Below are 13,549 nucleotides of genomic sequence, written 5' to 3'. Positions count from 1 at the left end.
TGGCAGGAACCAAATACAATAAGCACTTACTGGGCATGTAACATTTTTCTTCAGCAGTAAAGATTTTAATTAGTTGGCCATGTAGGGCTATCGCTCTAGCATGGTGTGTACAACAGGGATTGGCCACTGGATGCCTGGGCCTAGCTGTGTTTATAAGCAACAGAGCACTGTCACTCAATCATTCTTATAACTATTCAACTGATAAAGAGGCGTAACAAAAATATGCTGAACAAGGGGCATTCCCTGTATACATTTCCCATCACTCACCAATAATGTGGAGAGGAGATGGCTGATATTCAGGCCATGTTTAATGCAACCAGACTGTGGCTTCTGTTGCTAACTGTGATTTAAGAGATAAAAGGTCAAACTTCTTATCAGCCATCTCTTTTAATTAAAAGAAAACTTTCAAATTTGGTAGTGAGTAATGAATTATGAAAATTAATATGTACACGCAGGTATTATTTTTACAGTGCAATCTCAGTTATTTGAACCCTCAATTTTTTCGACACTCCTGATTCTTTGAACAAATAGTTGTTAATTCTCTTGGATTTGCTTCAGTCAGATTTTTACCTCCTATTTTTTGAACAAAATTCTGTTTCCTTTGCAGGTTAAAAACAATTGGTATTTCACTGTTCAGTGATTCAGTTATCATATTTTTATTATACAAATGTTATACCCCAAGTTAATTGTTTTCTTTTACTTACTTCTGATTACCGTACAATAACTGTTTATTTTTCATGGGTTTTGTGACGTCAGTGACCAGTGGTACAGTTTTCTAAACCTTATCACATAGTCTGGTATACATCTTTTTCAGTAACATAAGGAAAAACACTAATATTATTTTCTTTTTTCATTCTGTCCACTGGGTTTATGTAAAATCTTCTTTATTTATATAAGAACAGTTTAAACCACTGATTGTTTTGAAGAATGAAGTGATAAAATGCTTTTAATTTGCAATATTTCAAGCAAAATATTAGCTGTACATCATTTTGTGAATTCAGAAGAGGACAATTATATGCACACTCAACTCTCTTTAAGCACTCTTGTACCTTCCATTTTTTTTCTCGGAAAAACCAGATCATGAAAAGTAAAGTAAGACATATTTTTACAGAATGCTTATTAAATGATACATGGTAGGTTAATCTTGCTGTGTAAAAATGAATGGGACTTCTCAGATGAGGTGCTATCCAGAAGCTGGAGTGATGTTTGAGGCTGCAGCGGTGTAATGTTTAGCAGTCTAATGACTTCTTCAATTGGGATTTTTCTTGTAAGGACAAAAGGTTAATAGGTTGAGGCAAGGCCTGTACTTAAATTGAGAAACCAGAGAATGAAATCTGCAGGGGAAATTTTTGTGGTGAAGAAAGCCCTTTAATTTTCTTCTCAGTATTACCTCAGTAAGGAAATGTGGTCCATGCAAGGTAAAGTAAAACTCTTTGACTTTGGCAGGATTCAAACCCATTACCCCAGGATTTTGATCACTGATGGACCAAATGTACTCACTAAGGCAATGGGAAATTTAAGTGGTTTCCTTCCCACACAGAAATTTACACTCCAGAGATAATTATTATCTGATTTCCCAGTTGTATAATCAGTACTGCACAGCACAAAATTTCATTATCCCTTAATTGTTGTGTTATTTCTTTACTTTACTCCTTGAGTGAACTCTCATGTAGCAACCTGTTAAAAAAACTGCTGGGGATAACTGACCCCATAACTGCCTGATCGGTTGTTTTGGTAAAGATTTTGACAGGGACAGTTGAGGATTTAATTACCCTTGGAAGTGTTATTTGATTTCATGTCAAACAATTTGCTTACTTTAAAAACCAGGTAACAAATGGCTAGGGACTGCAAAAACATTTTTTTCCTGTTGAATAAATTATTAGACTTACAAAATTTATTGCGTTCAACAATTACATAGAAAGAACGTACTCCGTACACAGATTGAAGTCGAGATTGTATGGGACAACCAACTTGATTGCCATGAATTAAAGGATCTTGGGACAATTGAATCTGGCACCTCCTGCAGAATTTGTAGGAGCAGATGATATCATCACCAACTTGGTAAAGGAGGGAGAACCTAGGATCGAGGTCAACAAAATATGCACTCTCTAATTAACAAATTGACGGCAGTTTTCTATGGTCTATACTCTTATAGACCATAAAATGACGTCACAAAATGTTTAAAACTCAAGTGGAACCACGAGCCCCAGGCGAGTGGTCTCACTGCTAAGTTTTGGACATTTTATGGTCTATAACGGTATAGGCCATAGAAAAGTGCCGTCGATTTATTTTTTACAATAACATGGAAAAAGTACGAGCGGAATTGGCTATTTTTTCGTTGAGAAAGTGTGCGCGTTACATCTGATGTCATTTTTATTGTCTGTACTCTTAAATTGGGAAAATTATACTGCATTCTTACATGTACACGTAGATTAAGTTAAAGTGCACCTAACCCCTAATTTTTTTTTTTTTTTCGCTTAAACAAATCCTCCTATTGTCTGGATTATTCCCTCGCAAAAAGACATCTTGACTCTCTAGTAAATCAATATCAAAGGCTGCTGGAACTGAGCACCTAGTTTTGAGATTCTACAAAAACCAAAATAAACAACTCTGTGTGTACAAGAATGGCTATCAACCTAGGAAAAACAGAAATTTTTAAAATGAGCTTTTTAATCTAATTTATTGAATTAATCAGCTACAAGTGCAGTATTTTAAAGAAAATAGAAAAATGACACAAAGCTTTTAAGATTTGTGTCATTTGACTTGAAATATTATTCCTGTATTCAAACATTCTCCAATGTGCATCTCCCTCAAATAGAACCTAAACATCAACAACAAAAATCACTCAATTTGACTAGAAAACGATGAAATTTAAAATATTTTGAAAATCCCCATGATTAATGACTCGTTTCTTAATTGGTCCGCATTTTGAAACGATCTCTTAGTATTGTGCATATTATGTAATATAGCCGACCACATGAATTCATATAACGACACTGGCCTACTATTGTCCGTATTAACTTGCAATTTTAACATTATCTTGATTAAACATCAAAGGTTTCTTTTAGAAAATTGCTCCCCTAGTACAAAGGTGCGTGTGCATCCATACATAAACTGACAAATATTTGAAGTTAGTCCTTACCTCCTAGATTGACAGAGCCGTCGGACCTTTTGCCTTTCGCCGACACAGGAAAACCCCTTCTACTTTTGACATTTATCACACTAAAAATTTTCCTTCAACCCAACTGATCTGCTGTAGAACGGAACATTTTTCACACAGTCACGCAGGAAAAATAAGATGAGGCGACTAGGAAAACTTCGATCGCCTCCAAATTTGAAAACTTTTCCTAAGTTTCCTAGCGCTTAAAAAGATCCTTGATCCACCACGCTGATTAGATGCACCATCCTAATGCAAGAAGACGTCTAAACACAGCTATTTTTATCCAAATCTTTAGAACAAAGCAAGACAGCTAAATTCTCCAAATCGTCCGCCATATTTGTTTATGAAATTGAAGTTCGTGCGTGTGTACGAAGAATCTGGGTACTAGCAATCTTGGTTCCCACGCGCGGGGGCTCTGGGGACGAGATTGCGACAAATCAGCATTAAGGTGGAAATAATTGTGCCCTCTGTATTACATTGTCATTGTTTATGGGCAGTTTGCTGCATATGCACTAAAAGTATATATAACTGCAGAAAGGATGAGGAAGTGGTAAGGTTACTACGTTCATACGATAAGCAGATTTCTATAAATGCTATGAAAAAAATTGGAGCTCCGCTTTTAGGCTTGGCTAAATATATATATTTATATGGCACTCGGAGCAAACTTGGTTATTTATAAAAACACACTTACGGTCACCTGAATTCAAAGGGTTTCCTTCGTGACGTGTTTTTGATGACGCGAGCAACCCAGAAAGAACAAGCTACGGTACCACGAGGTTTGAAAACAAATTTACATGTTGATTATAGAAAAGACTTTAACAACGATTTGTAGCGGAATTTGACGAAAATCTTAACAGCTGCGGTTTGTTTTTGAAACTCACAAAAGGGTTTCGTCGATCCCAGAAAATTTACTAGCGCATCACAAAGTACGGACCAAGAAAAGGTTGCTGTGAAAATCATATTCAACTTTAAAAGAAGCAGCATGAAGTCAATCGTCCTCATCGCTCTCATCTCTGGCTCGGAAACCCAAATGTAGGGATAAAAACCGCCACACAGTTCTTTGAAGTGCAACTGGATTGGAGTCGCCGAATTTCCTGCCTCAAAAAGAGCATCTTCTTCGTTTTCGTCAATCGCCGGAGCGGCTTGCAGCTTGTTTCTTCTGTTCGCCGTGCTCGTGAACTAGTGACTTGTGCTTCGCAGCTAGAACTCTTCTCGACTTTTTCAAACTCATTATCCTTGAGTATGTTGAATGGATATTTCTTCTCAGACACGTATCGCAATATAAATTGTGCTGAAAACTGGAAAATGTTGCTGGCTCGTATTCACCATTTTTCCTGCGTACGTTCATAAAAAAAAATGTTAAAAGGTGGTCAAGCTCGGACGCAGGTAGGCTTTCAATTGTTTGACTATTCAAGCCATTAGCTTCAATAAAACGGATTACAGTTTTCATATCAGTAGACGTCTTTCTTTTGTGTTTTCACTTTTCTGCTTGTTTATGAAATCAATGTCGATGAAATCAATGTCGCTGATGCCTGCTTCAGAGGTTTCTAGATCTTCGGGATAGTAAATTTGCTTTGTAAATTATACTCTTCTTCGTCCATGTTGGAATCAGTCTTTTGGGTAGTTCCTTTGCAAAGAATGAAAGTATTTTCAGGTCCTCTTTTCGCAGTTTTAGCTGCAAATTTTCAAATTTGCCGCTTGTCGTAAACAAAAATACACGGCTTATGACCGTTTCCATGGAAACGGTCCGTATGGTAAAATCCCGACCAAGAAAGAACTAATCAGAACGCGCGGATTTACGCAAGACTACCTTGCCATATAATAATATTTCGTATTTATGGAAAGAAACAATGATATCTGCGTTGGAATCAAAATTAAAGGGAGCAAAAAACCGGAAGTGGTACGACGTTGCTTGGTAAGAACCAAGATGGCTTTTACCCTCCTTTCAGCCTGAAGATAAAAGCGTGCAAATCTTTTGAAACTCAGTGATGCTTGCCACAAAGCCTGCCTGTTTTCTTGGGTATCCATTTTTTAAAGAAAGAAATTTTAAGGAAATCTGCTGAATCTGCTAAAGTTGCATTGACCAGTTCGGCTTTATTGTAACCACATCCAGTCAATCTGATCTGTTTGAGATTGCACGATGTCACGCTACTTAAGCTATTGATCTTGTCAGTTTCCAACGACCGCCTATATCCGTTTGATTCAAGCAATCGTACACAACACTCTATACAATTCAAAAATTTGCACCTTTCCATCCAAACTTGCGTTAAGCTGAGCTACACAAATAAACTTCACTTACATTGTGTGGTGTTTCATTCGAGAGTATTTAACGTTTGGAGTCGGTGCCGCTGATGCTCCAAACAAGGAAAAAAAGGAGTGGAAAAGTGTGCGAGTTTAAAGAGAACAATTGGGCGCTATCCTATGGGCTACCTTGGTGCTTCCTATCAGTACAACATGTATACATGAAGTATATGATGACAAAAAATACATGCATTCAATAGGTCTTATCAAGCGTTCCTTACATACGGGTACTTATCCGGGGAAAAGTGTTCAGTCTTTTTTTGATCAGCAAGTGTCTTGGCACCATTTTACTATTGTCTACCCATATCATGCTGTGCCATGACGTTTAAAAGCATAGCGGAACAACGCCAATTGCCGTCGCTTCTTTAACATGTTGGTAAGGTGTATTTCGAGAGTCATGAAAAGTGAAATGAAAACCTTTGGCATCAAATGCGATGTAACAACTACCATGGCCTCCACATCACCTAATATTTATGGTGTTTACACCATTCGCTTGGATACATTAAGTTTACCGTAAAGCATTTGAACAGACCAAAATGCATTTAGCTTATACAAAAATGTCCTTAACACCACACAACTATCTACGAGCAAGGGAGAAAACATTTAAGTGTTGTTCTCGTTAAGAGCCCCCATTGGAGCCACAAACCTGCTTTGATTTTGCTTTCCAAATCAAAAACTGTTCAACAAAGAATAATTGTGTTGCAAAATTACACTTAAGTAAAACTCACAAACCACAAAAAGCTACACAAAAAGCAGTTGTATTTTTCTTTGAAAATAATAAAGCATGTTATGCCAGGATATGAAGCGGCGCACTCTTAAGAAGCGGGCGACGACGCTGCAAGAAACGCGGAAGGAAACACCTTCTAAGGTCCCTCCATTGTTACTCACACCTTTCAGTTTTCTGCGTTGCCACTCAAATATCACTCAAATCTGCATTTCCGCATGGTAAACGTTTTTACCTCTTTATAAAACTAATGCTATGAAAGTAGCCTTTCAAACAAGGTAATATAATCAAAGGCGAGCAGACGAAAACCAAAACTTGCGTTATCCTCACCGATATTTTTTCTCGATCTCTTGAATGAAACGTAGATCGGCGGCTGTTCAAATGAATGAGATAAAATAGCGTGGCTTGACTTCGTGCGGAATAAGTTTGCTTTAAACAAAGCCGAATCGGTCAAGGTTTGGGAGGTTGAGCATCATCCATTGCGAAACTGCTAAGGATTATGTGGACAAAGATCTCTGTGTACAGTCTATTCATACTAAAATGCACTCAGGATTACTGGGTTGCACAAGCTTCCGACTGCTTTTCTGCTTCAGGCTAAACGAAAAAAACAAAAACAAAAAACAAAAAAACTAAGAAAACAATCAGACACTCCCAGGCCGCCATCTCTGTTATTGCAAACTAAGTCTCAACATTCTACCCTCCCTGCCACATACTGATACTTTTGTCTTGTCCCCTTTAAATTCATTTATTATTTTTCTTAAATACAACAATAAAAATACGATGTTGATTTTTGATACTGCTTCTTATAAATGCGACCATTTATAAATGTTGAGAAGGTCTTTCCAATTATCAATAAAACTTTCACAAGTTTTGATCAACTAAAATCAAAATAAATATAATATTTTTTTGATCTTGATCACAGGTCAGAAAAATGCAAAACTTGAAATTTGACTTTAAAGTTTATTTTTCTGAAAATTGAAAATTAAAAATCAAGATTTGTGTTTTTAAAGGCCATTTTTTGATTTTCATCAAAATTGAATGGACGGAATGTTTACGGACCGGACAGCGCACTTCTGGTAGCAATAAACGTCATCACCATAAAGGACGCCAAGGCCTACTCTGGGAATTTAAGTCCTCTAAAATTTACTCTGTGAAATTAAAGCGCTTAAAGATGATCGTCGTACCTTTTAGGGGGTTAATACTTGTGGTTTGGTACCCCTTAGGGTGTTAAAATCTAAAATTACTTCCGTCAGAGGCATGGTGATACCTCTTAGGGTAATGAGCTGAAAAATATGACATGCAGGAAGCAAATGAGAATCACCTAGTTTGGTACCTTTTAGAGGTAACAAATTGTTTAGGTCAAGCCCACCGAACAGAATTCTGGTTCCTTCTAAGGGTTCTTTGCAGAATTTCCGACCATCACCCCTGTCATTTTTATATGGGAGTACCCCCCTACCCTCTTCCGGGTTTTTCAAAATCGCTTAGGTCGGAAAAAGGTCAAACATGCCCCTAGAGGATAAAATTCCCCACTTCAATAAAACAAACGTGACTTTGTTATCTATAACAGTGTGCTGATTGGGTTTCTGATCTCTGTCAGTCACTCATACCCTATTTATGACCTGATAGTGTCTGGTCAACTTCAGTTCAAAAACCCCTGGAGCCCAGCGCGTGACCGAAGCGCGTGCCAAGCCGTTGCGGCACGCACACAGTTGCTGTAAACATCATGATGAAGAAGTAGCTTCTGCTAAAAAAGAAAAAACAAAAACAACAAATTCCATACTGGAAAAATTGAAAAATTGCTATTCTATTAATTACCAAAATTGCGCCAAAATGGCCAAAACCGATACCTTATCTATGACCAAAGCGGCTATTAGCGGAAGATTCTGAGGCTAGCCATGAAGACCAAGAATCAGACACTGACATTGATGAAATATGCGTAATATAAAATCCGAGGCCTCTTACCCCTGCAGTCAAGCAGTCAAGGCACTGATAGACTTTGTGATGTCCTTTGAAGAGATAAGGGCAATGGAGGGAGAGTTTCTTTGTTCCCTTTCTATCATGGAGGATGCCTTTTTAAAGTTAGAAGTCAAAGAAAAACGGCAAGCCAAAATTCAAAATACTTTCGGAAATGACCTATGAACCGTGAATACTATAGTATATAAACATGGAACAGTACGTCGGATGGCTAAATTTTAGTTTGTATACGTTAAAGAGTATGTACATACAACCTCAGAACTTATATGCACTGCAAATACTGTGCAAGGATGTTATGTTGTGTTTCGGTTGTTGCATTTGTGATTCATTTGCCCATTGCAATTGAATAAAATACATACAATTCAGATATCAAGTTACGGAAACTTATTCATTTTATTGATTGCACTTTTCAAAAAATAATTGTTAACCATATCCCGATACAATGATATATTTGATTACTTTGCCGCCAAATCGTTAAATCGGGAGTTCGTTTTCAACGATTTCCCGATTTAACGAAATTATTTTGCTTTACCCTTGCCTTATCGTAAAATGGGGGTTCAAAGTATAACTTACATAAATTTAGATCTTGGGTAATTAGGTCAAACTGACGTTTTGAGACTTATGATGTACTGTTTGATGATTTTAGGATTAAAGTTATACATTTAAGTGACCCGATCTTTTTCCATAGGGATTTGTCAGGGAACAAAATTCAAACACTGTCTCAGGAGATATTTTCAAATCTGTCGTCGTTGAATAAGCTGTAAGCTGTTGGATATAATTTTGTTTGTAATCGTAACACTAGAATAAATTTTTACAGGCACCTTAATGGGGTTTTTACATGTGAAAACTCGCCCCGGTGCGAGGTTAAAACCGATATGACATTGCGATTTCATACCGTGTTTACATGAATGGACACTTCATTCCGACCGACGTGATTGTGACGCTCAGGTGACGCCATATTGGATTGGATATCGATGACTGCACATGCGCTACCCGGTCTAGACTCCCAGGAGAGTGATTTCATGCCGGAGCGAACAGCCGTACCGCGTTTACATGACATCGGGATGAGTTTTCGTACCCGAATGAAAACCTCGCCCCGGTACAGTTACCGGGGTGAACTCGCACCGGTATGACTCGCTCCGGTACAAGATTTTGTGCTGGTATCATGTAAACGAATACAGAGCCACAAGAGGGAACTGGAGAGAACTCGTACCGGAATGAAAGTCGCGCCGGTATCATGTAAACACCCCCTGTGAAAGAAACATAGCAGACACGTTGGGGCTGTACCATAGAAAAGCCTGCAGTCGGCCATGAGAATAGTATAATGATTTGCAGAAAAGCATGGTCCATGGGTAAGACGGTAAACTAATCAGTGGTCATACTGTATCATAAAGGTATATTTTATTTAATCATATTGTGTTTGTGAGGCTAATGTGTTTCGGCAACACTATGTTCCAGGTTATGGTAATTCCTGATTCAATATCATGTCTCTCGTATATTATTCGATATTAAGGTTAATAACTTGACGAAATTTTCAAGAAAACCTATTGTAGCCTCAATTTCAGAGAATATTTCTTTTTACAAAACCTGAGATTACGGCGGTGGGAGGGAGAAAGGGGACAGGGTGGAGGTTAATGTTTCCTGTAATTCATTTTATCTCATTTTGACTGGAAAGATCTCAGAAATTTTATTGTCAACGTTTGTTTGAAAAACAATTCCTAATATTCAACGGTATTGAAAAATCGTGAAACTGATTACGGATCGTAGATGGCTGCCTTTTAAAGAACATGCCAGAATTTTAACGTCGATTCTTGTCATAAGCTCACCTAGTGATACAGGCCCGCAAATGATCCCCGGACCGGAAATGATCCCCAAATTGAACCGCAATTGATCCCCGATCGCCTTACCATAAATATAGAATGGAATGGACTCAAATTTGGACAGTGGATTTAAACTTTATAGAATTCATACATTTTTTTAATAACACCAGTCGTTATATTTAAACTATCTGCATGCAAATTTCTCAACTTAATATAGCAACACAGTGCAACAGAACAATTTACCTATAAACTGTAACATACATGTATATGATTTACTTAAACCATTAGTACAATGCCTAAAATGTGCACAAATTGTACAAAACTCTTCCAAATTAAAAAAAAAAACGGGTCAGTCAAGACTTTCGCAAGCTTTTCTTTTTTTTCGAAAAAGGAAGGAGAATCGGTCAATGCACTTCAGATGGCGGTCAACACCCATTATCGTCGCCTTTGTTCTTAAAGCCTGGTTTACACGCACGACGCAAGCATAAGCATAAGCACAAGCATAAGCACAAGAAACCTGCGTGTAAACCGGTGCGACGCAAGCATAAGCTCCTTGTGCTTGCGCTTGTGCTTATGCTTGCGTCGTCCCGGTTTACACCTACGACGCAACGACGCAAGCATAAGCACAAGCTCAAGAGAATGGAACGATTTCCATTCTCTTGTGCTTGTGCTTATGCATGCGTTGTTACGTCGTACGTGTAAACCGGGACGACGCAAGCATAAGCATAAGCGCAAGGAAAGGAAATTGAAAAACAGTGACAAGTTGTCAGCGTACAATCTAGTTACTCATGCGTTGCCATTTTCCGCCATGTTGGAATCAAATCTCGCTCCAAAAGGCAGCCCGGCTTCGCGATTGCGCCTAATTGGTTTGCTTCTGCGCTTGCGTATGTCACATTATGCTTATGCTTATCGCACGTGTAAACATCCTTGTGCTTGTGCTTATTCTTATCCTTGCGTCGTACGTGTAAACCAGGCTTAATCAGATCTTAATCTTAAAAGCATAACGTTTTAGCCTCGGTCGTCCAATACGTTATCGTGTAATATGTTGATTTTGTCTTTCGCTTTCGTTTTGCCGCTGGTCGGACTCCCAGTCTTTCTTTATTTTTTTTGACAAAACACACTGTCCTTGGCATAGACCTGCAGAAGACCATTGCCCCCCTCCATGGCAAGCCGCCTGCCTTAGCAACCGATTTTGCCATCAAAAATTTTCCTCGATCACTACAGGAGGCCTCTATTGTTTACGGGAGTACTGTTGACAGTTTAAAACCACATTTTCGGTGCAATACGAGTCCCACCCGTTGTAAAAACTTCACAGCAATCAACATTCACTCACTGCGTGCAGTCGATTATTTCCGGCTCAGTCAAAAACCTCCGAACAATTGAAAAATCCGGAGTAAAATAAAGAGGGGGGTTAATAGGGGTATGTAAATCCGCCGATCCGCTAAAATTAATGGCTGAATCCGTCGATCCGCTCAAAAAATCAACTAAATCCGAAATCGCAAATTGTTTGCCGCGTTAGCTTTAATTAGATGATACGCGAGATACAAGGCGACTTCAGTTGTTGGAGTTGCCTTGCGTGATATTGTGTTTTAGCGTTGAGGATGACTATCAGCGAAATATTTATGAAACGAACGTCTGTATCGAAACGAAATCTTGCAGATACGAGAAAAAAGAACAAACTTGAACTTCCTAACAACCAAAATCCAAAATCCAAAATCCGGGCCCCAAACCGGATAAAACCGCGATCCGCTATGATCATAGGATCCGCAGATCCGTTAGAATTTCGCTCCGAATCCAGAATCCGGGCTAAAATATTTAACAAATCCGCCGATCCGTAGACCTATTCACCCCCCTCAATAAAGTTATCGTCGATATGCAGCGAGTATTAAACACGGCAAAGCTAAGGCGACACACGCGATTGCTCGTCCTTTACTGGCGATACGCATACACCCGAGATAAAAATGGCCCAGTTTAAAATCTTCCTCTGAAGATATCAGAGTTAGTTGGATCACGAAGCAAAGGTGACGCACCCAATTGCTTATTGTTCTCAGGCGACACACCCCAGAGAACAACTGGCATGTATGTTCCAGTTTATATAAAGTAAATTGTTCTGTTGCACTGAGCTGCTACATTATAATTTTTAAAGTTGTAAAATTTGCATCCAGATAGCTTAATATAACGACTGGTAATAAAAAGAAAAAAAAAAAGAAGTGTATAAAGTTTAAATCCACTGTCGAAATTTGAGTCCATTCCATTCTATATTCTATGGTGAGGCGATCGGGGATCATTTGCAGTCCATGTCTGGGGATCATTTCCCGTCCGAGGATCATTTGCAGTTCAATTTGGGGATCATTTCCGGTCCGGGGATCATTTGCGGGCCGGGATCATTTGCGGGCCTGTACATCGTGATAAGACTGTTTACAATGCCTTCTTTTTTTGTGTGATTGTCGACAAATCATATTTCGATTGAGCAGCCACCGTCTTAGTTTTTAATAGCGAGCGCAACCTGGGAGCCCTTGTCAGGTTTTATAGCGTGGAGGAGAAGGGGTTAAATGTCTTTCTCCCCCACCCCCCTGCCGGCTGCTCGGCAGTTTTGGCACTCACACCATATTGCACTTGCCATTATAAACCAAGCTGCCATCATTTCGATCAGAGAATATGATCTCAACTTTCACATTTGGCAGATAGGGGTTTAAAAACAGTCGATTTGGATCCGTCAAATAAATTATTTTCGACGTATTTTTCCCTCAACGTTTAAGTTTCATATGCTTAATATTAACTTGTTTATAGCAGCTGGTGTAATTACTTCTCCCGCAATCTGTTTGGGTATAAAAGAAAGAAAGAAAGCACCGTTTCACATTGACAATATAATCGGATAGATTCACTGGCACCTTTTGTGGCATTATTGGTGTCAAAATGAGGGTTGGGGGAGGGGAAGGGTTGTAAGAACAAAAGAAAAATTGTTACATATAAAATAGATAGAGGTTAAAGATAAGTTGAGAGGGTGATTACAGTAAAGCAGTATTCTGGCCAGCTCAATAAAGGTTAATTACATAAATCAAATATATACGGATGAACAGATAAGTCAAAAGAACTATTATATGATTATAAATAATATGATAAAAATGATAAAAATGTTTTAAATTGAAAATTTGGTTCGACTCATGAGGTTTAAAATCAAAATTTTGAGGGATGTTTTCTGCCCAAAAATTTTAATACCCGTGGTAACATTAATCACTGGCTATTAACTTAAAAGTTAATAGCCAGCAATTAACCCTTAAAAGGGTTTCAGTTTAAAACATGAGGTTTTTAAATTTTAGGGGAGTAAATGAAAAAAAGTTAAAATAAAGATGAGTGAACTACACCAGCTATAGAGTGTAAGACAACGACCCCAAGAATCATCGACGCTGCGAGTAATCAGAAGCGAAACGCAACTGAGCAAGGGAGTTTCTAGTTCAGCGTTAGACCTTCACCCGACTTCCCCTTTACGAGGCTCGGAATAAAAAAAAAAGAAAAAAATATATTTTGGTCAGAAAAACTCCAGTTGAGAAAACAACGAAAAGAGGAGAT

The 13,549-nt window shown here is 38.4% G+C and overlaps 2 protein-coding genes and 1 pseudogene across 3 annotated transcripts in view; 1 reads left to right on the top strand and 2 right to left on the bottom strand.

The window, feature by feature from the left end:
• The window catches only part of LOC146475649 (ras-like protein 1), a 491,817-nt pseudogene that overhangs the window by 200,038 nt on the left and 278,230 nt on the right, over positions 1-13,549 (bottom strand). The gene's annotated exons all lie outside the window — the stretch shown is intronic.
• The window catches only part of LOC146475652 (uncharacterized), a 417,346-nt gene that overhangs the window by 213,478 nt on the left and 190,319 nt on the right, over positions 1-13,549 (bottom strand). The gene's annotated exons all lie outside the window — the stretch shown is intronic.
• Positions 1-13,549, top strand: part of LOC146475653 (CUB and sushi domain-containing protein 3-like) — a 101,653-nt gene that overhangs the window by 81,511 nt on the left and 6,593 nt on the right. The window contains exon 16 of the mRNA XM_085116066.1: positions 8,848-8,919. Coding sequence (XP_084972192.1) covers positions 8,848-8,919 — 72 coding nt within the window. The remainder of the gene's footprint in view (positions 1-8,847; positions 8,920-13,549) is intronic.

The sequence above is a fragment of the Pavona decussata genome, unplaced genomic scaffold, assembly GCF_977016875.1.
Source record: "Pavona decussata unplaced genomic scaffold, jaPavDecu1.1 SCAFFOLD_84, whole genome shotgun sequence".
Classification (NCBI taxonomy): Eukaryota; Metazoa; Cnidaria; class Anthozoa; order Scleractinia; family Agariciidae; genus Pavona; species Pavona decussata.
The sequence above is the reverse complement of the archived record's forward strand: the minus strand, read 5'-3'. Positions and strand labels throughout refer to the sequence as shown.